Source organism: Rhipicephalus sanguineus, chromosome 5 (genome assembly GCF_013339695.2).
Source record: "Rhipicephalus sanguineus isolate Rsan-2018 chromosome 5, BIME_Rsan_1.4, whole genome shotgun sequence".
In the NCBI taxonomy this organism is placed as follows: Eukaryota; Metazoa; Arthropoda; class Arachnida; order Ixodida; family Ixodidae; genus Rhipicephalus; species Rhipicephalus sanguineus.
In genome coordinates this window covers 117,429,751-117,455,517 of record NC_051180.1, presented here as the reverse complement: position 1 = coordinate 117,455,517, position 25,767 = coordinate 117,429,751, and the positions used below count along the sequence as shown (strand labels likewise).

The 25,767-nt window shown below is 46.6% G+C and overlaps 1 protein-coding gene across 2 annotated transcripts in view; it reads left to right on the top strand.

The window, feature by feature from the left end:
- The first annotated feature begins 570 nt into the window (after positions 1 to 570).
- The window catches only part of LOC119394193 (ATP-dependent RNA helicase me31b), a 28,532-nt gene continuing 3,335 nt past the window's right edge, over positions 571 to 25,767 (top strand). The window contains exons 1-11 of one of the 2 annotated variants that reach the window (XM_037661467.2): positions 571 to 732; positions 1,997 to 2,107; positions 2,372 to 2,441; positions 4,266 to 4,500; positions 4,675 to 4,818; positions 6,148 to 6,242; positions 9,567 to 9,689; positions 10,769 to 10,897; positions 11,764 to 11,944; positions 12,700 to 12,911; positions 21,452 to 21,560. In XM_037661467.2, the coding sequence (XP_037517395.1) occupies positions 2,037 to 2,107; positions 2,372 to 2,441; positions 4,266 to 4,500; positions 4,675 to 4,818; positions 6,148 to 6,242; positions 9,567 to 9,689; positions 10,769 to 10,897; positions 11,764 to 11,944; positions 12,700 to 12,911; positions 21,452 to 21,520 (1,329 nt within the window). In that variant the 5' untranslated portion in view covers positions 571 to 732; positions 1,997 to 2,036 and the 3' untranslated portion in view covers positions 21,521 to 21,560. Of the gene's footprint in view, positions 733 to 1,996; positions 2,108 to 2,371; positions 2,442 to 4,265; positions 4,501 to 4,674; positions 4,819 to 6,147; positions 6,243 to 9,566; positions 9,690 to 10,768; positions 10,898 to 11,763; positions 11,945 to 12,699; positions 12,912 to 21,451; positions 21,570 to 25,767 lie in introns of both variants that reach the window. The other variant, XM_049415689.1, reaches the window with a different exon arrangement.

Below are 25,767 nucleotides of genomic sequence, written 5' to 3'. Positions count from 1 at the left end.
CTCGAAATTTTGGGGAAGTAGGTGTTTTGTATCAAAAATAAATTATGAAAATAGGCGTTTTTCTCAAATAGTCAAGGTTTTCAGCAAGTCCCTCCCCCCCCCCGCCCCCCGAAAAGAATTCCTGGCTAATTCCGCCCCCATCAGGGAAAAAGAGATTGTGAACTCAATATAGTTGTTTAGGTATCACGACAAATATATAAAAAGAGAGTACCTTATGTATGCAGCGACTTTTCGGTGTTACATTCTGTGCTTCACACGCGCCGCGAAACAGTTCTAATTTACCCTGACGAAATTTGCGTCCTTGCGTACGTTCGAATGTGCCGCGCGAATAGGAAAGCGACACCAGGCTTGTTCATTGATAAATTATTGCATAGCAGCTGCTAGTGGCGCTATCATCTTCTTAACAAGCATGCTTGCCTTTCTTTAGCTGAGCAAAGCAGATTAAACCTTCAACTGTTTAGTTGTTACATTTAGTTTGAAATAGTTGTTTTAGTTTGTTTTAAATGTGCGTTGTTCAAAAGGCTGCACGACGTGATTTTTTTTTTTTTGGTTGATGTTCGTACCCATGATTCCTTTGTGCAAGCTGTTTTTTTTAAATAAGTGGTCAGCCATCTTGAGAAACGTCAGTCGATGTGTATGCCGATGTTAAATCGTTGTGCATCGGGAAGTGCGCTCGCTGCGAGGACGGTGAATGCTGCCCACTTGAGTCTACGGTACATGCGCTTTAATACCGTAAGTGCATTTTACTGCTTCTTGTTCTAACGACGAGCAACTTTCGCCATATTTACGGGGCGGATCAAGTCAGGGGGGCAGCCCGTAATAAGTATCCGCAGCGTGAATACGAACCGTCGCTTATCGCGCAAAATTTCCGCTTCAAGCTGTTAAGCAACCGCATTCCAGTTTGCACGCTTTTGTGTAACGCTCGCTTTAGCGGAAGCACGACCGTTGACTTAGCTCGGGCTTTGGAAACTCTGCGTGTAAGCCTAAAACTCGTAAATACCTCGCACCCGTTCTCGGCAGTGGCGCTCCGCTTTTATTTCTGTCTAAACTCCTGGCGTATCGAGTAACGTACTTCAGCGTTGTTTTCCAGAACTACTGCGACGTACTGGGATGTGACCAGTTGTGCTGTTAACGTTAACCACCCCCTGCTACCAGTTTCCTCAAGGACCGTGTGGGTCATTGTGTTGATGCCGTTCTGGGATGTCTCGTGACGCCCAGTCTTTTCGTCGTTTTTTATCGCTTTATTTTAGACGCGCATTGTTGGCGCTTGAGCCGGAGCTTGCGCTGCGGGCGGGAAAGAGAGGTTCGTTCTGTTTGTTTATTTATTTTTCGAGGTTCGGGTCATTTGAAGCCGTTAGCACGAGTAGTGCATTGCGTGGGAAAGGGTGAGGTACTCCGGTTTGGCCGGTATCTTCGTGGCTGCATTTTTTTTTCCCGCCTATTTCCTCATATTCACCTGTCCTAGCGCCTCCAACAAAGGCCGCAGCCTTAACTTGCGCTCAGTATGGTCACCGAGGTGCGATACAGCATGGCCTACCCGCTATCTTTCCGCGTCATTGAACTTTGATAATGTGCAGCGGGACTGTCCTCGATGCGACGGTAGCAGGGAGCCCGGTATCTCTTCTGTTTACAGCGCTTTTTCTGTCGGGTCTGCAGAGTCTGCAAAGTTAGGCGGCGTAGCGTGCAGCTGCTATCATTCTTCTTTGCGCCTTTTAACTTGTAGCACTCTAATATCTGCTAGCAGACACGCGAGGTAAAATCTCGTTGCATACCACTCTCTTAAGCGAGCGAGCGCTTTACTTTTACGTCTGGGTTGTTCAGAAATGTAATAGTCATTGCGAACTCCTTTCATGCTTCCCTTTGCCAGAGCTTCAATATGTGCTTTGCATTCTTGTCTTAAAGGCTCCGTTGAACTGCGGTTAAGTGAATTCAGCAACTTGTATGAGCATGGTGTGATTGATGCCTGCTGCAGTGACGTTGCTTTTTTTTTTTTCAGGGCCTTCTACCATAGTTGCGGCGCACAGGAGGAGAACACTATGTCCACTGTAGCAGAGAACTCGGGGAACCATTCCCCGGAGAAGACTGTAAACCACACCAACAACATTAGGTTGGTACAATTTTTCCTATGGGATATCTAAAGTGGCAGTTAAAAGTACAGCACCAGGCAGTGTGCAAATAATGTAAACCTAAAGCTTAATTCTCCATATATCGACTTCCAGTTATGTCAGCTATGCTTGCTCCATGCTTGTTTGTAACAGTAGTCATATGACAGGTGTGTAGTAATTCAGACTTGAAATAGCCCCATGTAGCAGCACAGCTACCTGAAACTGCACCTTCCTTTTGTGTGACCAGTTTTCTTCCTTTGTTTCAGGGATGTCGACGAAGGTGGCTGGAAATCTAAGCTCGTCATACCTCCACGTGATCTAAGGAAGAGAACATCTGTAAGTTATGCTTTGTCCGTGCCTCTTTGCTAAGCGTCTTATTGAGGCTAGGTGTCTGGTGCAGTCCAGGCAAAGAGCGCTTGCCTCATGTCTTTCCTTTTGCTGGTGTGCGTGGTAGCCTTGTTTAAGGCAGCCCCAGTTGTACAAATAGACTGAAGTAGCTGCTGTACTTTAGCTTAAAGGACCCCTGACAGCAAAATTTTTGTTGGTGACTTTTTTACTGTAATTTGTAGCTTTGGGTCTGGTAATCCCTAAGTTAAATCGTAAATGCTCTAGCGTATCGTATAACTAATTCTAGCGTAGTTAATTGTGACCATTTTAGCGTCACTTCAAAACGCCCGCCTAAAAGCCACAAGAAACTAGCGACCCATGCGGGGGAGCGTCAAACACCATGTGCACTCAAGCTGTGGTGACGTTGAAAACGCGGTTTTCAAATCGGGGCCCCGCGCGCGGTAGAGATTGAAAGCATGTGGGTGCCTAGGTATGGGTTAAACCTGTTAAGCGCGTGACCCCTCACGAAAACTACCTCGAGAGGAGCCCGACGTGCGCCCCACAAACCTTCTGTGACGTCCACAATATTTGCTTTACTCGTGGAACGTCACGCGGGGCCTCTATCTACGTCATACCAGGATGTCGCAAGGTGCAGCCAACTCAAGTGAGCACTCATGCTTACTTTAAAACCAAATTAAGATATCTTAAAGGCAACGTTCGTCGCTAATAATCGGTCAGATGTGCCCCTGTATACAGGAAAGTCAAACAACACAAAGATCTCGAGGTTTCAATTTTGGTGTCAGGGGTCCTTTAAAATTCAAAAATTGGATTTGCCCAGTGTTGAGGTGCTTTGAAAATGCTTTGAAAAAATGATCAAAGCATGCAAGATATGTGCGAGTAGGTCAAACATGACTTTATGATGGTAATGGCCAGTGCTTTAATTTTTGCCAAGATAACTGTCTGCTAAAGGGATAAAGCAAACAGGCATGAGAACGGTAAATATTGCAGATATCAAAGCCCTGTCTGTATTTGACTGTTCCACTGCACCGAAGTTGTGCTGGCAAGTCGGGTGATGCATGCCTTGCAACCATTTTTGCTTTTGTTTGTTACCCGACCTGTTCTCTGTAATATTGAGTTTGTTGCCTTAGTGTAGTGCTCGTACGTTCAAAATGTGATGAAAGTGTTAACACCTTGTACCCTGCATGAGAATAGCTGTAGTCTTGGTTCTGTGCATTCTGTTGTAGCCTTGCAACATTGGAGTGAAGCTTCTTTACATGTAGAACTCTCGACAGAACCTTCAGAAATGGTGCTGTAATCCATACTTTTAATGGCACCTTCCTTGTAATTGGACTCTTTTGCTTCATGCCGTCTGAGCTGCCTTCTCTAAAGAATGTCCTCTACGTGCACTGCGCTTACATATGCACAATCAGTATCAAAAGTATAATCACCACAAGACGCAAGAAAAAGCTCAATATTCCTGCTGTTTCGGAAGGCAGCCTTGAATTCAGATTTCTGGCCTGTTCTAAAACGCCCTAACATGTACTGTGCAGTTTGACAGTGTAGTTGCAAATTTCTGGGAAATTCGAAATTTCCTCCAACCCAGTGGTCTCGAAACTTTTGATATCAATGTACTCCATGCATTAAGTCAAAATTCCAGTTGCACAAATGATGATCACCAGTTCTGCTTCAGAGTTAAGTCTGACGACATTATACCACTTTCTGACTGTGCAACCTGGAAGGAAAGTCTTGCTAGGTGCATGCACTGGATGGAGATTCATGAAGGCTGCACGGGGATGGTGTTAACTTATTCAAGCGCATGTTTTCTCTTTCCAGGATGTCACAGACACAAAGGGCAATGAATTCGAGGACTTTTGTCTAAAGCGAGAGCTGCTCATGGGCATCTTTGAGAAAGGCTGGGAAAAGCCCTCTCCCATCCAGGAAGCCAGCATCCCCATCGCGCTCCTGGGGAGAGACATTCTGGCTCGGGCCAAGAATGGCACCGGCAAGACGGGTGCATACATCATTCCCATGCTCCAACGAATAGACGTCACGAAGGACCACATCCAAGGTTGGTGTTGCTTTGACGCAAGGATGCGCTCGGTAGCCATTGTGTGATGATCACCAGTTCTGCTACAGATCCCGTGTGACGACGCTATACCACTTACTGAGTGCTCGCCGTTTTTGAGATTTCTTCGTCATGCAACGACAGTTCTGAGTGACGCTGTCTGCACTGTTGTTGCAGCTATGGCCATTGTCCCAACTCGAGAGCTGGCCCTCCAAACCAGTCAAATCTGCATTGAGCTGTCGAAGCACCTAAAGGCCCGGGTCATGGTTACAACTGGCGGCACCAACCTGAAGGATGACATCATGCGCATCTACGAGAACGGTATGGCTGGGATTCTTGTTTTGGCTCAGTGATAGTGGCTTAGATCACTAGGCTTCTAGCAGTCATGTCCCTGTTCATACCTGCCAAGTCTCCCGGATTACCCGGGAGACTCCCGGATTTTGAACCTTTCTCCCGGTTGTACGGGTCATAGGAAAATCTCCCGGAAATCCAGTTTTGCCCCGCGAGTCCAGTGCATTGCGTGCCCCGTGCGTCACAGTGACGCGAGGTGGGACGTTTCGCGTACAGATGCGCTACACGCAATTTAAAAAATGATCCTAAATGTGTTATAGGTTATATCAGCAGTTAATATTTCGTAGATGATGCGTTTGTTTACACACATCTATCCCACAAGTTATCTCGCCTTCAAAATTTTGTGTCACTACTGCTTTAAGTGGAGAGCCCAGCACTTAAAAGGGTAGCCGTTACCGATGTCTGATGAGATAGCGTGTTCGCCAGCGCTTGCGACCGTCCCCGTCTCAACGGCGCCCGTCCCTTGCCCGACGAAATAACTGGTGACAGGCCTCGCACGCGGAGCGATGTTATCGCATGTGCCCTTCGCGCGACGGTGACGGCCGGGTCGTTTCATCTCTGCTTCAACAGAGTTCGTCCCTAGCGCTAGCGCGCATTTACTCGCACGTGAAACAGACGATGCGTAAGCGATGTTATCGGTTTGGACTCTGTACAGATCAGCGGCGACCGCAAAATCCCGCTGACAGTGTCCATATAATTGCTATCCCAGTGCCCCCCCCCCCCCCCCAGCCCCCCCCCCCCCCCCCCCGCGGTCGGCATACTTCATACCCTCCCCCCCCCCCCTGTTGAGTAGATCTCCCGGATTCAGTTTCTCCAATCTTGGCAGGTATGCCTGTTAAACTGCAATTGATGGGAGGAAAGCTTTATTAGATGCTTATTGTACCAAGGTTTGACTAAAGCTAAGGTGTTTAGTGACGATTGTCATGGGATGTCAAGTTTTTCAGAAAGTGCAGCTTAATTGTGTTGTGCCAGGATGAGCTTGATGGTTCTTGTGGCTTCTTGGTGCCAGAACTTGGAGCTTACACCCTTGTTTGCTTCATGGGTTCAGAAGAAAAGAAATTGCATTAGTGGCTGCATAAATGATGAGCACCCAGTTCTGCTTCAGAGCAAAAGTTGACGACATTATACCAAAGCACTGATATGCAGCCACTTTCATAAGCCATTGAAGCATGTCGTTAGCTGTCCACTCATCGTTCTGGCGGAGCAGAGTTGAACCAGGGGCACGTTGAATGCCATGCATAATGCGTACATTTCAGGCCCTCTGTTGCGTATTGACAACGCTTCCGTAACTCGTTGCAGTTCACGTGATCATCGCAACACCTGGCCGCATTTTGGATCTCATGGAAAAGAGAGTTGCGCAAATGGACAAGTGCAACATGCTCATTTTGGATGAGGTGAGTTTCGGGATGTGTGTCTGGTGTGTGTTCATTCGCTATCCTGCCTGTTATCAGTGAATTGTGCAGTCTGAGATTTACTTGTTTGGTTGAAGTTGTCACTTTCGAACAGTGTTTCTTTAAAGGGCAAGGTTCATTTGCTTTGTGTTTAATTGCCAATTTACTCTTCTACTGGCATTTGTATGTCAAGCAGCACTCTAAATCTATGTTGTAATGCAGCGTGCCGGAATGATTGGCATGTTTCGCAGTTTTGCCACTACAGTTGGGTAAAACATTAACCTGCTGGCGACCCTAGATGATCGAAGCATGACAACTAAGGGTGTGTGAATATTCGAAATTTCGAATATTTTTCGATTACAGTAAAAGCTCGTTAATTCGACTCTCGTTAATTCGGAAAATCGGTTAATTCGGACACGTCATCTGGTCCCTGTAAATATACGCATCACTCTATGAGACTGGGCGCTCGTTATTTCGGACAGATTTGACCGCAAGTCGGATAATTTGGCGACTTTCGGGCCGCTGGCGAGGCTCGAAAACGAAAAAAGAACAATTCGGAACAAAAGTGAAGCTCAAACGCAGCATCGCCATGGACATCAATTATTGACTTGGCTTGGATTGAGACTGGTTGAACGCCTTTTTTTCGCGTGTGGGTTTTGTTGCTTTGTTCCCGTTGGTGTGCAGCATCGTTGATCGCCGATTTATCGAGGAACGTTTCTGTACGGCTCCTTTAGCTTGATCGTTGCTGGTGCTTTTGTGCTGACTTCTCGTGCGACCGCACTCTCCGCCGATGGCAACGCCGGCGAAGCGGCCCAAGTACGAGGCCAAGGACTTCACCACCAAAGTAGAAATTTTGCGTGCTCTGAATAACGGGCTCTCCCGACAAGAAGTGATGAAGAGTGATGAAAGGGGATCCTTCGGCAAGAAGCAAGGAACGAGTAACTGTACTTTTATCCCCCAACGTGACGGGAACAGAGCGCTTGCCGCTTCTCGTTATCGGAAAGGTTCAAAAGCCACGCTGCTTTAAGAACATCAACAATCTTCCCGTGGATTACCGTGCCAACCCAAAAGCGTGGATGACGGGTGAAACTTTTGCGGTACTGCAGACATCATGCGAGCTGCTGAGCACCTTGAAGGGCTCAGAAAAATTGTGTACGCGCGAATTGCTGCTCGAAAACAGACAAGCATCCGCGATTACTTTGTTAAGTAAAGGTATGTTGAAAAAACTCGTGCATTTATTGTGTTTATTTCGACCATTCGATAATTCGGACATTCGGTTAATTCGGACATTTTTTCCGGTCCCTAGAAATCCGAATTAACGAGCTTTTACTGTAGTGTTTGCTATTCGATTCGATTTGCACTAGAATTTTACTATTCGAACTTCCCAAAAACAGTCAACGTCCAATTGCAAGTGACCCCTTCAGATTTTTAGTATGCTTCACCTCATTACTCTCGTATTGCGGCAAAGCTGCCTTTCAAGCTCCGTTACGGTCGAACTTTGCCAAGACACAGTAGTCTGATTGGAAGTGGTCCCTAGATTTTCAATGATTCACCTCATCACACCCCCGTATGGCGGAAAAGCTGCCTTTCAAGCTCCGCTACGGTCGCAAATGTATTAACTCAAGAAAACGCTGGTTCCAACACGGAGACGAAAGATGTGGCAGAGTTGGGGGCTCAATTAATACTGTTTTGGGCCTGAAATTTGGGCAGGAAGTCCGAAAAATAGGACGCCGAAGCTTTTTAGCATCCAAAATTTCAGATTTTCTTCAACGTCTACAAGGCCTTCTAATGCTGTACCACACTAAAAGGTTATCACTGTTTTACCCTGTGCCTGTACAGTAGAACCCCGCTGTTACGTTCCTTTCTGATGCGTTTTCCCGGCTGTTAGGTCATTTTCCGCCGGTTTTGGCACAGCTCCCATAGGGTACAATGTATTGGGAACCCCGCTGTTATGTCGTAACTGTGCCATAACTTACTCCTCTTCGCCGACATAGGAGTTACACGCATTTGATGATTCAAAAGAGGCCCTTGCTCATTTTCCTCTTTCCTTCGCTATGCTCCTTTGGTCTGCTCATCTCTCCTCCTTGAGCAGGGTTGCCAGGTTTGGCTACTTTGCGCCAATTTGGCTACTTTTTAGGCTGGTGACGGCAGAAAAAGTGTTGGCTACTTGGCTACTTTTTGGCTAGTTTCTTATTGCCTCAATTTGAGCCAGATTATCAATATCTTGCGACGTCGCAGCCGCTGGCGTTAGAGTATGCGGTGTCAAAACATGGTGATCAAGGCGTTTTTCAAGCTCCCGAAACTGAATTTGGCGCTTGCATTACACAAAAGAAAAGTCTTATGCATAAGTAAGTGGCTGGGACTTGGGAGAAAACTGTTGCATGGCGTCTCATTTCGCAGACCACCTATTGCTTAACGCGACTCTAAACTAATTGAAAGTGAACAGGACAACCGAAAGCGCTCCGCATCCAAGGTGCTATGCACTTGTCGACATTAGAAATCTGATATCTGACGAACTGCTTGTGTCGTTTCTCAGAATTAGGGGCGGACTGCTTCTCGAGAATATTAATTACTCGAACTTCGTCATCACGCGAGAAACGATTGCCGAAGTGAGTACAATTTATGCTTCAATCACGGAAATTGATTTTGAGCCCATTTATGCCGCACTCATTTTTACGGTTGGTGGTAGTTCTAGCCCTTTTAAGAAAAGACACGCAAGGCGCGCGAAGAGGACGTCATTTCTGCAACAGCGTAAAAAACTTCATCATCCGGCACGAAATGTTTGCTAAAGTCAACAATTTATGCTTTATTCCCAGAAATTATGATTTTGAAGGGTTTCTGGTGTACTTCCTTACGATTCCACCAAAAGGCTACTGAATTTAGTCATTTGAATTACAAGGTCGCAGTCGTTTTCACACACATGTGGCTACTTTTACTGCCCTTGGCTCAAGTTGGCTACTTTCTGGCTAGTTTTTCCGATTTATTGGCTATTTTTTGTCTTTTCGACCTGGCAACCCTGTCCTTGAGTGCTCTTCCTCGTCTTGCGAGAAGGTAGAGCGGCGAGCGTGCATGCCTGTGAGCGGTCTTTTTTTTATTTATAAATGACATGAGCAATGTTGACCTCTGAGAAGGCAAAGGTTCACAAAAAGGCCCAGAGAGGAGTGATTGTTTTCTTGAAATTCGTGGGGCACCCGCGGCTCGTAGCACTGTTGTTTGACATTGTTGATTGTGACATCTTGAACTCTGATGTGCGCCTTTACTATGTTTAAAAAAAAACTGAAATGGTTTAGAGGCCCTTTAATTGTAGCTGTTGGTTGTGCTTTACAGGCAGACAAGCTGCTCTCCCAGGACTTCAAGGGCTTGCTGGACAAGGTGATCAGTTACCTGCCCTCGGACAGGCAGATTCTTCTCTACTCTGCCACTTTCCCACTCACGGTGGAGCAGTTCATGGTGAGTGCATTTTACAATTGGCCCCCAAAAAATTAAGGATTGAAATGTGGCAGAGTGGAGTAGCTCAGTGTTGGACGCACGCAGACGTTTGGAAGTGTTGCTTGGATGCAATTGGTGTACTTGGGTTTGCTTCAATGATGAAAAACAAGCAAAGGTGGCATACCTCTGCTGCTGACACTTTGCATCTCTTCTCCACTTTCTGAAGAAGCAAAACCAAAGTTGCAAATGATCAGTGCTTTCAAAAAAAAGAAAAAAAAATGGGCTTCAGTTCAATGTGCGATTGGTCTGCCATATTTTCAAATTACCTCTAGTCTAACCCTTGCCTATATATTTGCCAGGTTCTAATATTTCTTGCTAATACGATGCACATTTCTAAAATTTTCATTCTAAAACGGTCGTGGAAATGGGAACTGTTATTTATGGGGATAAAAAGATGAAAATTTGCACATAGATGTTTACTGCTGAGCTCGTGTCTGAGATTGGTTTGAAGCAATCTGCTATATGTAGTTGCAATGCTTGGTAGGCTCTTATTGCATCCCAAATTTAAACGCTAGTTCGTGAAGATTTTTGCATGAGCATATTTTTGCATGAGCTGTGCTGCAATGTAAGAGCACATTCTATGCTATAAATCACTCGTTCATTTTTTTTTTTCTTTTGATGTTCAGATAGGTACAAAGAAGCTTCTGAAGTGTCCATGACAGTCTTGCCGACTTTTGCAAAACAATTATAAGCTTGTATGATTGCACAAAATTGGGCATCGTTATGGCACTCGATGTTTCAGGATCCAAGTGCAAAAGACTAATTCATCTTCATTCGTTGTGAAATGGCAAAGGGATGACAGACAGCAGCTGCGCAAAAAAAATGACTGCAAATGGAGCTCAAAGCCAATGATTTAGAACAGAGTTGGTTGTATTTTTGTTGGGAGAAATATGGTGGTATGGCAATCCTGAGCTCAAGCCGTACACTTCACGATGATGCCAACATGATGGCCAGATTTTAAATGTGCTGTGCTGCAATGTTGCACCTTCTGCTGCTGTTGCTGCCTCTGAGACTCTTGTGCTTTTGCACTTTGTGCGCAGAAGAAGCACTTGCACAGCCCATACGAGATTAACCTGATGGACGAGCTGACCCTGAAAGGTGTGACCCAGTACTACGCTTTTGTCCAGGAAAGGCAAAAGGTCCACTGCCTAAACACACTCTTCTCAAAGGTGAGCTTTCCCAGTGTTTTTTGACTACCAAGCACAATGCCAAGTGTCTGTTCCGATTGGTTTTTCAACTTCAATTTTAAGCCTTTACATGTAGGGCGGGTCGAATCGGAAAGGTGCAATTGCATTTATGCACAGCACTATCAAAGTGTGCCATTCGGACACATGTAAAGGCGACATTGGGTTTGTTTCGATGATGAAAGCTTGCAAACACAGCATACCTCTGCTGCTGACTCCTTGCATCACTCTTCTCCACTTTCTGAAGAAGCAACACCCACTCTGTCGCTGAGCAATGCCAGGAATAATTCAATGCTTTAGTTCAGCCTTAGCATACTAGTGAGATTTTTACGTGAAGGTTTTTCTTTTAATGGCTGTGTGCTTCGCACTAGCCTTGTGTAGTTTGGCCCAGATGCTGTAACATTCCTTCGTAAGTGGAAATGTGCTTTACAGCAGGCACCAAGATTGGTAAACTGATGCTACGTAAACGTGCTAGGTTTACTTAGGGAATGTTGCACGAAGATTGAGCAAGAAATGTACCCGTACTGGTTGGTCTGGCAATGGCAACCAAATTTTTCTTTTCGCGTACGACTTCATAATCGTGGTGGCGGCAACATTGTATAGTGACGTATGCAATGCTGCGCACCCTCTTAGATGGTTGAGCAGTACAGTTAATTCTGCACTACAACATTTTGCGGCATTGGTTCTAAGTAGCGTTGCTTGACCGATCCATTCGTGCCATCTCCCCTTTTGGGCTTGTTGAGTCTTCGTGTCAGTCTTGCTTGCACTGCTGTGAATCCTTCAAACTGGTCTGAAGTGACTCCTTGTGTTGTTTTCCGCATTGCTTGATTGCCTCCCCGTTTCCGCTGCAGCTGCAAATCAACCAGTCAATCATCTTCTGCAACTCCACTCAGCGGGTGGAGCTCTTGGCCAAGAAGATAACCGAGCTTGGCTACTCCTGCTACTACATCCACGCCAAGATGTCCCAGCAACATCGTAACCGCGTGTTCCACGACTTCCGCGCTGGCCTCTGCAGGAACCTTGTCTGCTCCGGTGAGTCGCATTGGGAAGCGCCCTGTAAAGATGCCCAATAAAATGTCCGAAAGAAGCACATGCTGTGTGAACATGTGGACAAGTGTGCGACTCTGCAGTCACTGTCCAGACCGTTCTCGTTGAGAGCACTTTGTGCCAACAGCGTTCCCAAGTGGGACGTTCAGTTCAGCTGGAAACAAGACTTAGAACTCAAATGGCTCTCGCATGCAGTTAATGCATTGCAAAGAAGTGGGGCTTCAGCAAAAAAATTTAGAATAAGGGTTGCAGCAGACTGGTGGTCAAATTGCAGTAAGTCTCGAGTTCAGGATATTGTCATTAGTACTTGGCCAAAGCCAGAAGGATTAGCTTTTCAAGATTTTAAGATTTTCTGTAGTGTCTTCACAGACCAATACATCAGTTGTATCATAGCCTTCAGTTTTTCGTTTCTGCAGGAGTGCACCTAATGGCTGGTTGGTACGTGAGTTAAGACTGGAACAAATGGTGCTGGACACTTGATTGAAGCAATGGCAGGCAAGGGCGCTGATGATCACATGGTCAGCGCCCTTGTCTTTCCTTCAGTCCATTGCTGATTGTTCCGGTCTCTTGTTTCACAAATTTACTGTAGTCATTCGTCTAATGTAGCGCTTGTTAGTAAAATTGAGCACATTATCGTTCATCTGGAAGGTACGCATTCATTTATATGGTCCGCTTCTTATGTGCACAATCGATGGAATGTTCTTAGAAACTGAAACCCTGCTGGGTGCTTTTCCCTGCAGACCTCTTCACGCGAGGCATAGACATCCAGGCTGTGAACGTGGTGATCAACTTTGACTTCCCAAAGATGGCAGAGACATATCTGCACCGCATTGGCCGATCCGGCCGCTTTGGCCACCTCGGCATCGCCATCAACCTGATCACCTACGATGACCGCTTCTCGCTGCACCGCATAGAGCAAGAGCTGGGCACTGAAATCAAGCCAATTCCCAAGGTGGGTTGCGTCCACCCTCCTAGTGTCATCTTGTTTCATTGTTGTAAAGTAGCTGAACATTTCATGTTCAAGCATATCGTATTGCATACGGCCCGCACAAATTATAAAAACTTCGGAGCTGAAGTTTGGGTGCAGGTTATTCATGAATTTCTGTGCACAAGTTAGCTTCCCAACACTGCTTAAAGCAAAAAAGGCAGTTTCACAGCAATATGCAGAGCTTTCTTAGATTACTTTTTCTCGCTTTGTAGTTGCTGGCATGGGTTTTATGCAGAGAAAGTTACGGCAGATGCAAAGTGTTCGCTTGATATAACTGTACACACTGTTATTGGTAAGATATTTAGATCGGGTGTGAGAAACTAGTGTCCGTTTACATGCAAGTGCAATTTGTTCGGGACAGCACATGCACCACTTGAATGGCCCATGGTTCCCCATGTGCCAGTAAGTCGCATTGAGATTCCCCATTTGCTGGAATCTGTTGGTAATCTGCACTATTGCACAGAATTGATGTGCAAGGACTGAGAGCCACTGAAGCCATTGGTCGAAATGTGCATACACTAGGCTTGTGCGAATAGTAAATTTCAGGTTCGAAGCGAATAGAGATTTGGTCGAATAATCTCTAATCTAATTTGAACAGCATATACAGTCAACTGCCGATTTTTCGGACGCCCGATTTTCCGGACATGCTCGAAAATTCGGACTCTTTCGCGGCACCGTCACCAGCCCCATAGACTTCAATGTATTAGAACGTCCGAAATTTCGGCGCTGAAGCTATTCCGCGTCCGATTTTTCGGACTTTCTGCCCAAATTGCAGGTCCGAAAGGCATTATTTGCAGCCCCCACCTCTGCCGCGTCTATTATCTCGTAGGTTCGAACCAGCGCTTTCGCGAGTATGTTTGAGACAGTAGCAGAGTCCGAAAGTCAGCTTTGCCGCAATGTCGAAGCGTTATGGGGTGAAGCAGACCAGGAATTCAAAGGGGCCGCTATCGCGGCGCCGTGCGGCGATGTTACGGATAAGCAGCGGAAATGCACGGAGGCGTGATGGCGGCAGCTGGCAAACGCGCCGGTACGGCTTAATCGCTTACAACCCTTACGATAAGCATCTTCAGTTAACTGCTCGGTAGTGCACGTGGCGTAGCGCAGTTGCATACGTACTGCACGCATTTAATTGGCGAGAACCCAAATGCGCCGCGCCGCCATTCCTGCTGCGTCTTTGTGCGAGACCGCTAAGTGCGCCGCACAGACTCGTTGCCTTCGCGGACGAAACCAGCTCGCCATTGCCACGCCTGTGTGCGGTCAGAAACTAAGTGCGCATCACGAACCCTTTCATGATAAATGCGTGCGTACGATACAGAAACAGTAAAGTGGCGGCGCCAGCTTAGTTGGCGATGTGCTGCACACAACTAGAAACAATTGGCTTGACACGGCAGCAAATACTGCGTATTGGCGGCGATTCGGCGATGTGTGTGCGCATCGTTTACATGCGCACACGCATCGGAAAAAGCCGGACTAGTCGTCCGCTCTTCCGCCACAGTCTTTGTGTTCCGCGTCATCGTTCACAAACGCTTCATGCGAGATAGCCGTAATCTATTCCGCGCTTTGCTGTTATCAGCGGCACTCATCATGAGATGCAAAAGTGGCGGTCGGCACGTGCGTAGTTAAGGGGAGACTCTGGTCTTCTAAAAAAAACTTTTGTTTATTGTCATATTCAAATGAAATTTTCAGGCAGTGTATATTTTAACCTGCTATAAACAGATATGCAATTCATTTTTTCTTAGCTCAAGTAGTTTTTGAGATTAAATAAATAATGAATGATCAAATTGCCCAATTGTTCTGCAATTTAATCATTGAATATCCTAGAAAACTTGATATGGCCATATTGTAGAACAATCAAGGATCACAACTAAACCATTACTGTAATTTTAGCTATATTTTTATAAGTTATTGCCATCTGTGATGTAATGGTTGGGAACATGAAAATTTTTCAGTTTTATCAGCATATAAAAAATTTTCTCTTGACCAAGTCCATAATTTAGTAGTATTATTGTGTATAGGAACTCATAAGCTTTCAATTGCAACAAGAATCATTCAAATCTGATCACAAGATCAAAAGATACTGTGGGCAACAGTATAGCACATAGGCGAAAAACGGATTTTGAGAAAACTCAGAAAGAAGTTTGAAGACTTGGTATAGGTTTCTTCTTGCTACTAAAAAGCAACAGATGGAAGTCCTTTTCGCTCTAGAAGCCACCAGGCACATAATCACTATCATTTTCTTTCACACGCCTCCTCTTCATGGCATTCCTGAAGTTTTCTGCTCTGGTATGCTTCTTGTCACATGCCGCTAGCCGCCGCTGGTCCTTTTCTAGACACCTTTCAACATCTGTGCTGCCTTGACTCAAATGCAGCTCCTTCAAAATGGCCTCAGAGGCATGTTTCTTTCCGGCATTGAACTGGGCGACTGCTTCCGCAACAGCAGTTTCAACTGTGAAGAGCGAGGCGTGTTTGGTTTTTGGCACAAGCGACCAGATTACTGAATGGAGGCTCTCATTTGAATTCTGAGTTTTGCCTCGTTGACAGCGCTCCAACAGCTTCCGATCAGAGAGGCGAGTGTACACTGGGAGGAGGGCTTCAGCAATGTATTCAGGGAGGTTGTACCGGTGCTTGGGAGGAGCCTGCTGCCTTGCCACTGCCTTGTTGTGTGCACACCATGATTCTTCACCTTTTGGGCACCGTGAATGTTGTGGCTTTGTATCTGTGGAAGTCACATGATAGTACATGGCAAGGACAGCATTCTCCATCTCATCAATGTTTCCCTGGTGTGCCTTGAGTGCCCAGCCATAATAATTCGTAAGCTTTGTAACAAGCTCAGCAGTGAGCTTGCCTTTGGCACCGAGGCTTGGCCGACCTTCCCCTTTGCTCTTCTGCAAGAGGTTTCTCAGTGCAGCACCCATTCGTTTATGAATGTGATTAACACAATCCTCCTTTTCGATGGGCACAAAGCCATACACTTTCTCCTCCTGAAGGCTGTTGAAAGCGCGGCTATCTCCGTCGCACAACATCGTTGTGTAACGCAGTCCATGTTTTTCGAGGGACTGGCCAAACAGAATTTTGGCAGCCTCCACCTCCATTTGGCCAGGCTTGCTCGAAGAGTTTTTTGGCACTTATGACGAGCTCGCCACTCACTGTATCGTGGGTCACCGTCCTTGGGGCTGATTTCGCAACCCAAACAGAAGTTCGATAGAACTTGAAGTCCAGCACGTATCCCGAAAAGAGTTCGATCACAGTTCCCACACAAATGTGTGACAGGTGTCCACGAGTGAGCAAAGTCCCGTCAAATGAAACTGCGATATTGCCGGGGTTCCCGAAGTTCAGCTCGGAATAGATGGCCTTCACAGCTGTCGCGCACTCACTCATGACGCCCGCGGATGCGTTTACGGCGGCAGGGTTCATCTTTGTTTTTACGTAGTTTTGGTAGGTTTTGTTGTGCATACCGCGACGAGAAACGTTCAGCGCCGAGAAAATGTCGTTTAGCATGGTCTGCCCATTTCCCGTGCTCATAACTGGCCGAGCAGCAAGCACATTCACTTCGAATGGGTTGCAGGTCGCATTCCTCCCTGCTCTCGGCGAGCTCCATCCGGTGCTGACATCTCCACAGACGGCACAGTTCACCACTATTTTAAGGGGGGAGGTGGCATTGAAAAAAAACTTTTTTGTTTGTTGACCTAGAGCAATGAAATTTGGCATGCATACTAATAAGTGTCTTGTATAGGGAAATATGCAGTTTCATCATGATACCTTGAGTAGTTCTCAAGTTACATCATGCTACATGGTCCAATTATATGGTCTGCTTGTGGAAAGCCTAGCGCTGTAACAAAACATGCCAGGAAGCTGCAAATGGTGTTGATCTTTACTCAAAAGAAGACTACAGGGTATGACACTCTCAGAATTGTTTAGTAAATTCTCTTTTTTTTTTTTTAGAGATCATCATGGCTGCTGACACACATTGTCAGATACAGTGTCATGGACAAATCATCATCTAGAAAAATAACTGGGCTATAAACAAGAAATTGAAGAATGTCATACCCACAAGCAGTGTTCAGGGATTCAGGAAAAAGAAACAGAATCAAAATCGGTGCAGTCATTCCCGTGCTACTCTTTCCACGAGCAATGCACAATGTCCAAAACACACTTGTGAGAAAGAGCCTATCAAAGTTTTCAAAGTTGTTTACATTTGTTAGAAGGCACCAGCACTGTAGTCCTTGGTGTTCTTGTGTAGAGGCAACCTTTTGCGTCTCTGCCCTTTCACTTCATGCATGTGCGATGACTTACCTTGCTCGCTGAGCGTCTTTTTAGCAGCCCTGTGGAGGGTAAGGGCCCCAGATTGCACACCCATTGCTGCACAAATCTTGGTGTAAGCTTGAAAGTTGCCTCGCAACTGCCTCATGGACTGCTACTTCCACAGTGAAGTGGGAGGCATGCTGCTGCTTAGAAATTAGTGACCAAATCACCGAGTGAAGGCTTTCAGCGGCATTTTGTGTCTTGTTGCCACTGCAACGAGCCTGCAGTTGAGGGTCAGACAGGCGTTGGTACACTGGCCGCAACGCTTCAACAACTTTGTTGGGCAGGTTATACGTGTGTGGAAGTTGTGGCTTCCCCTCTGCCTCTGCTGCACGGTGCCTGCACCAGCTGCGGGCACCGGAAGGACAGAGCTCTTGATGAGGTTCTGCATCTGTCGATGAAACATTATGAAAGGTGGCCATCACTGCTTTCTTCATATCTTCGACGTCCGTGTTGCTTCGCAGTGCTAGGCCATAATAGCTGGTGAGCCTTTTGATCAAGTCCTGCGTCAGGCCAATGTTGTCACGGAACAATGATGCCATAACAACTAGTCAGTCTTTTAATCAGGTCTTCAGTCAGGCTGCCCCATCCTCCTAGTCTATCCTTCTTGCTTCTTGACACATGTGTTGGAGAGCTGTACCCATCCTCTCTTTGACATGATTTATACAGTCTTCTTTAGCCAGTGGAATAAATCTGTATGTTCTTTCTTCAGAGTGAGGGAAGTATCACTGTCTTCATCACAAACAATGCATGCGTACCGGAGGTCATTCTTTCCAGTGACCTTCTGAATAAAATTAAGGTGGGGGACGTGGCATTTTCCTTCGTAGGTTTTGATGAAAATTGGCACAGTTATTGCAAACATTTCTGGGATCAAATATCTGAGCAGTTTATTCAATAACGCGAGTTGGTCAGATATAAATTCAACTCCCTGCTTCACACACGCCACGTTCATTTGCAAACCCCGCCTGTGATGCGTTTCATCATCCACTCGGTCGCGGAAACGGTAATTTGCGAGGCATTCGTTATTTTCGAAGATTCATCAGAGCTAGCGGCGATACCAAGCACGAATCCAAACGTGCCTAAATTGCGTCACCAGCGCTTTCTTTCAAGCCGATGTACTCGGCCGCGGGGTCCGGGAAGTCGGCGCACGATATGCTGGCTGGCGGCATTCGGTGACAATGCACAATGCTCCTAGCCGCGGCGACGAAACATCGGCGCACATAACGTGCTTGGTCTCGCATTTTGCGGCGCCGACGCGCGAAATTGCTAGCCGCTGTTCCGAGCGGTCAATGCGCGACGAGCTTGGCCGGGAGGTCCGCTGCCGATTCGTAAAATGTCCATCCGCACTTTCGAGGAGCCAGCAGACGATGCGATTTGCTGCTTGTGACGAAGCACAGTGCGGCTTGTCCGCTAGCGCGATGTCCTTGCCCGCAAAGTTCGGATTCGTCTCGTAAACCAGCGCCGTGAGCGGAGTTAGGCCTAGCCACGACTCCGAGCAGTAAGCTCGGTCGCGGTGTGCGTGGCCGCGGTGCCCGATGTTTCAAAGCAAGTCATGTTCGATCGCGAGTGCAAAGAGTAGTAGCGCGAAGTTATTCGTCTCGGAGTACGAAGTGCTGACAAGCTGAACTTCTACCCGAGACGCGCATCTGCGATGTTCGCGACGAGCGCGGCACGCTATCGTCTATCGTACACTGATGACTGCGCTTCTGCTTGCAGCTGTCAGACTACAGGGTAATCATATTCTAAATTATCGTCGACCCGTGCACACAGGACGAGTGAACGCGTCACTAAGTAGCGCGATTTTCGACAGTCGTAACATCAGGTAACATCGCGACGCGTAAGCAGCAGACGGCTGTCCTCTCGGAGCGAGCATCGGACCAATGACGAGGCGTGCTGGAGCAACATGGCGGACGCGGCCAATCGGAGGCCTCGAAACGACCTTCAGAGATTTGCTTTTTGTGCGCTTGTTTTCAAAGGGAGGAGCCAGCTGAGGCGGGGAATTTGAAAACGAAGAAATTCTCTTTACGGCGAGCTCAAAATGGCGGCGCCCGGTTGTGCCGTTGCGGAGCAAGACTTTTTTGAAAACCACCGTTTTTTTGCGATCTCCACAATAATTTTCGCCAACTCAGCACGTGCAACAAATTTTTTAAAGCACTTCTAGGTGGTTTTCAGTGAAGATATTTTGGAATCAGATAGAAAAAGGGCTACAGAAACTGAAAATGTGATTTTCAAAAAATCGATTTTTTTGCCATTTTGCGCGATACGAAAGCCGCGTCCCCCCTTAACTGCCACTCCGTACTCACGGTCACCTCTTGAAACGTTCAAAGGGCCGGAGCAGAATTCGCATTTCGCGCACCGAAGCAGTTGGTTCAGCAGCGGTAGGCTTAGCAGCGTAAACTCGGTGCCGCACCCCGCCGCTTCCGGGGAATCTCCAATAAGCGACTGCTTTCGGCGCGTAGCTGATAATGAAGAAAGCTTCTGGCGTTGCGCTTCCGCGCGATGCTCAATAGCCACTTTCTCAGCTTCTGAAACAAGGAGCGTGTCAACGCGCATTGTCCTCGACGTGTCGTCGGCCACAGGCATCGCTTGCGCGGCTGCAGCTTCGGTGGATGTCGTACACCCGCTGGCGCATGTCGCAGAGCTCGTCGCCGTCGATCCACTCGATGCTGCTTTAGGTATCCGAGACCGACGCTTGCGTTTTTTGCCGTAGGCATGAGCCGTCGCGAACTTGCGTCGCCCGCCAGCCATCGTCGCGTCCGAACAATTTTTGACAAGGCGTCTCGCATTGTCGGGCAGACGAAACTCCGGTCGTCCAATCAGAGAGCAGGATTCACCCCACGTGGTACAAACGCGCCAATGCCGTGCGAGTATTTTCTTTTTTTCGGTGGCGTGCAGCTCCATAGTCGCCAGACCTAGAGGTGTTTTCTCGCTAAAAACGGAATGTAGAAGAATTCAGCTCTCGAATGATTCCAAAATGGGCGCGCTGCGGCCAACGGTTACCGCAGGCGACGGCATTGAATTTGCCTGTTTTCGGGGGGCGTTTTCGAGCGAAAGCGATCATGAAGCTCTCTTTAGAGCGCAATAACAAAATAAATACTCGGCGGAACGCGTTAATATCGCAGCAATAGATTCTTTAGGACGTCTAGATTGCGAAAAAAAAAATATTTCAAAAAGTCGATTTTTTGGAGATTTTTTGTTCCAGAAGACCCGTCTCCCCCCTTAAGCGGGGTTCGCGGCAGGTACCGAATGTATTTGCGAGAACCTGGGCGCGCACCAAAATGCCTGATAATTGTACTGGGAGGCATTAAAGCTGTTTCGGACTGGCTGGGGCGATTTGACCGCTTCAGCTCAATAAAAAAGCATGAATTCGATTTTTCGGACGATTTCGCGTTCCCTAGGGAGTCCGAAAAATCGGCAGTTGACTGTAGTGCATATTATAAATAAAAATGAGCATACTTGGAGTGACCTGTGCAATATTTAAAATTTAAACAAGACGTGCAAATGTCATTCTTTTTGGTTCAAAGGGAAGTGGAAGCAACTTTAAATAGTAGCAGGATTTGACTTTCAGTAGTATGAAAGTGATAGGTTTTAAAATTTACTATAATTAAAGCACATAAGCCAGTATAACAAACTTTTAAACTTCGAAAATGATGAATCAATGTGTGGGTAATTTGTTTATTTAACCTTGAAGTGGGGCTTCGCAGCAGTGTGGATATCCCCTGGGTAGGCTTTTTCACGGCACAGCACTCCTGCGCTGCAGTGAAACCACCTTTACAGGGGGTTAAATGTGTATATGTCCATTCGTTCAGTTTAAATACTTCGAAATTTAAAATAATTTAAGGTAGTTTCAAAGCAAATTCGAATACTGTAATCGTTGGAATATTCGAACTGCTCAAATATTCTCGCAAGCCTAGCACACATGTCCCATCGGAGGCTTCAACTTCATGGCCCTTATGTGCTTTACATGTTCGGAATGAATTGTTGAGCTGCCATTGCTCACTTTAATGTAGCACTTATACACCACAAGTGTACACTTCATTTGCCTTTTTGATCTTACTGAATGATGAATGCAAATAAGTCAGTTCTGCTACTGAAAGTAGTCTGAAGATGCATTGATTCTGAAGTTGTTTTTTGTTCGTAGTGTTAACAATACTCGCATGTGCAACCAGTAATGCATGTTCTGGTTTGTCTTCAATGTGTAGGTCATCGACAAGAACCTCTACGTGGCAGAGCTGCAGCTGGAAGATGCAGAAGCAAATGCCAGCAAATAGGAGCCAATCACTGTATTTTTTGTCATCAGCATAACTCATGGTAAGTCTCCTGTTAAGGGGGGACGTGGCTTTCGGTACCAACTTTCTTATTTCTTCATGGATTTTGATGAAAATTGGCACACTTATTTGAGATGTTGTTTTAATGCTACTGTAGAAATTTCATGAATATATCTTTACAACTTTTTGATGTACAATATATTTCACCTTCTGCTCTTGTTCCGAGTCTGACTCGCTTAAAAAATGCGATAGGAAACTCGTTCAAAGTGCTATGCATTCTAAGATGTCTGATTGCGGGCATGACATTCTTAGATTTTTTTATTTGCAACAAAATTTTTTTTAGTTTTCATTTTTCATGGGGTGACTGTGCAACAGGCATCAAGGCTTTGTGCAACTCGTCAAATAGCTAATTATCAAAAGGCCATACTGAAAAAGCAAGAATGTCACGCCCTGAACTGTGCTTCAAGGAATATAGAACAAAAAACGGAACTGAAATAGACCCAGCGGTCAGTGAGAAATCAGCGGAACAAGCAAAGCTGGAAGCAAGAAAAGTCGTTTTGAGAAAACTGCTTTTAAAGTTGTACCAACGATATTACTTCATCAAAAGGCACTGGGGTCGTAATCTTTTGAGTCCTTCGTAATGTGCAGTTTCTTGAGTGCCCTGTCTTTAGTTTGAGGTGCCTTGCTTCTCTAAAACACAAGAAGATTGTGATCTTTAATGTGTTTTATAAGGTTGGACCTCCTGCACATGTGGCCTTTCATCTGTTGTGCCTTTGTTTTCTTTTCTTAAAATCCTTTTCTGATATACAAAGAACATGTAGCATGAATTTTAAACGAAGTTATGAAGTGGTGTAATAGACATGACAAAAAACAAGATATTGTAATGCAAGTAGGTCATGTACTATGATGATTTGCCAGCTTTCTTGTATTCATGCTCTCATTAACATAATTAACAGTCTTGATTGCAATTGATCATTGAATCATTTTTATAAGATACTAAGAGCGGCTCTCATCATGACAACCTACCCCTTCCTCCTAAATAACAGGCAGTTATGGCCAAGACATTGGTGGAATAGGAATTCCTTAGCAGTGTATTCAAGACGCGAACTGGGCAGATATGAATTCATCTCCCTGTTTCACTCGTCAAGCTAATTTGTAAACCTCGCCTGCGATGCGCTTCATCATTCACCCGGCCGCGGACACGGTTTTCTGCGAGGCTTTTATTTTTTCAGATGATTCATGAGCGCTTACGGCGATACCAAGCACGGCCCCAAGCGCGCCTAAATTGCATCACCAGTGCTTTGTTTCACCTCTAAGTGCTCGGCCGCATAGTCCGGGAAGTCGGCACGCGATGTGCTGGGTGGCGGCATTCGGTGACGATGCGCAATATGCCTAAGTGCGGTGACGAAAAATATGCGCGCAACGTGTTTGGCCTCGCATTTCGGGACGCCGACGCGCGCCCGCTGCGCAACGAGCTTGGCCGTGGGGTCCGCTGCCGATGCGCAAAATGACCATCCGCTGTACCGAGGAGCCGGCGGGGGAAGCGCTTCGTTCCTTGTGAAGAAGCACACTGCCGCGAGTCCGCTAACGCGTTGTTCTTGCCCGCAAAGTTCGAGGTTCGTCTCGCGTGCCGACGCCGTGAGCGGAGTTAGGCCTAGTGACGACTCCGAGCAGTAGACGCGCCGGCCGCGGTGCCCGATGTTTCAAAGTAGGTAATGCGTGGTCGCAAGTACAAAGAGTCGTCCTGCGATCATCTTCGTCACGACGTCCGAAGTGCGCATAAGCAGAACCTCCAACCACGGATCCGACGAGTCAACGCTAGAGAGTCGGTCCGAGACGCGCGTTTGCGATGTTCACTACGAGTGCGGCGCGCCATCGTAATCCCACCGAGCTTCCGCTAGTAGCTCTAAACTAAAACGTAGTTCTTGCTCAAAGTTATCGTCGAGCCGTGAACACAGAGCGATTGCGAATACGCCACGAAGTAGCGAGACTTTCGACAGGCGTGAGCTCGAGACGCACGAGCTGCAGACGACGATCTCCTGGAGCGAGCATCGGACCAATGGGGAGGCGCGCTGGGGCAACATGGCGGACGCAGCCAATCGGAGGGCTCGAAACGACCTTCGAACATTTGCTTTTTGTGCGCTTGTTTTCGAATGGAGGAGCCAGCTGCGGCGGGGAATTTGAAGACGGAGAAATGCGCTTTCCGATGAGCCCAAGATATCGGCGCCCGGTGCCATCGTTGCTGAGCTATGATTTTTTGAAAATAAGTGTTTTTTTGCGATTTCCGCAATAATTTTCGCCACCTCAGCAGGCGCAACAATTTTTTTATAGCACTTCTACGCGGTTTTCGGTGAAGATATTTTGGAATCGGATATAAAAAGGGCGACAGAAACTGAAAATGTGATTTTCAAAAAATCGATTTTTTTGCCATTTTTCGCGATACGAAAGCCGCGTCCCCCCTTAATGCAGAAGCTTGGTAGGGAGCAGCAGCAGTGGCTAAAAGTTTAGGTCTGTGTGATCGCTCTTTTGGTTCAAATCAGTCGAAGCAGATACGTATAGTAGTAGCAGGCTTTGAATTGTAGGGTGCTGGTTACAAGCAGTAAAATTAGTCATCAGCATAACTCGTGGTTATGCCATATTTAGCCCGTATAATGCACCTTTTTAAACGTAAAAATCGGAAGTAGAGGTAACATGCAGCTTGATGTGTGGCTTCATGGCAGTGCAAATTTCCCCTGCATTGATGTTTGCATTGCATAGCAGCCTCGCACTGTCATGAAACTCCCCTTTCAGGTGGGTTACATGCAGTAAATATTCCTCATCGTTTAATTTAATTAGTTGCTGATACAGTAGACTCTCAGTAAACTGAAATCTGTTAAACGGAACTGCTGCTTAAACGGAACAGCTACATCGAATATAATTGGTTTCATACTTGGATTCTGCACTCCTGTTCATCTCTCAGTAAACGGAACTCCTGTTAAATGGAACATTCTCCTGGTCCCTTCAGGTTTCGTTTGAGTCTACTGTAATTTATTTGGACACTTTCATGGTGCTGCCACTTGTCCCATTAAGGGGGGACGCGCCCTTTGAAAATCGAAAAATCGCGAAAAACTTGGTTTTTTTGAAAATATATTTGGGCTGTTGTATTATGAACGACCTTTCGTGTAATTATGAACGCCTAAAACATAAAGGTACGTCAAATCAAGTAATAACGAGCAGCGGCCAAACAAGTGCCGAAACAAGCCCAACTTCGAGCGAGCACCGTTCCCGCGCCGTTCAACCGATCGGCGCCATCTTGGTTTTGTTTTGTTCGTGAATTCCTGTGCATTTCTTTACCGCCCTCGGCGGTAGGAGTGGTCGCGCTGCCGAAGCATGATTCGCTTATGATTGGGGGGCTCGCAGGGGTTTTAGTTTCCCGCGTGAAGACGCGCAGCTGCGATTGGACTAAGCACGCGCTCCTCGAGAGAGTGGGGGAACGCGTGGCTGCTATTGGCTGCCACGCGCAATGACTCAATGGCCTTCTCCGGGGCTTGCTCCGTGCGTCCTCCATTGCGACTAGCGATAGCTTCGTTCTTTGCTGCCGTCGTCAGTCGTGCAGCCAGCCACTTCGCATTTCGTTATCACTTGCGGCACTTCCTGAACTCTGCACCGTGTTTACGATATCGCATCCTGCCCGCAGACTAACAAGTGTCATGTGCCTGCGATTGCTGCGATTGTTGTGTTATCGGACATGCCGGTAGTCGCGGTACACACGTTCGGTGGGTTGGTGCGCTGAATCGTTTATAAACTTTGTTACCGTGGTCAATCGCACCTCCAACAACGATTATGACGGCCCTTTTCACAGCAAAGCAACCTCTGTATCAGTAAAGACGATTGCATCGACGGTGTCAGCGCTCGTATCTCCAGCGTGCGCCAGCAGCACGTGAATGCATAATTGAAATGAGGTTGGTGTCTTGAATCAACCTCGGCGATCGCAACCCCGACTGGTACGAACAAAAAAGCCAGGAAAGGTGGCAAAGGATAGAAATCAATAAAAACTCATTTTCTTTAGTCTACAGGGTCATTTCGGACCAAGATTTGTGATTGAAACTTTCGAAGCCCAATATCTCAAAATGACTTTTTTGGCTGGTGATGCTGCTTAGTCGAGAGATTTCTGGAATCGGCAACGGTTTGTCGCGGAAAGAACACGATTTTGGCGTCGATTTGCGCTCGGACACACCTCATATTGGTGTTACAAATTGATTTTACGGTGG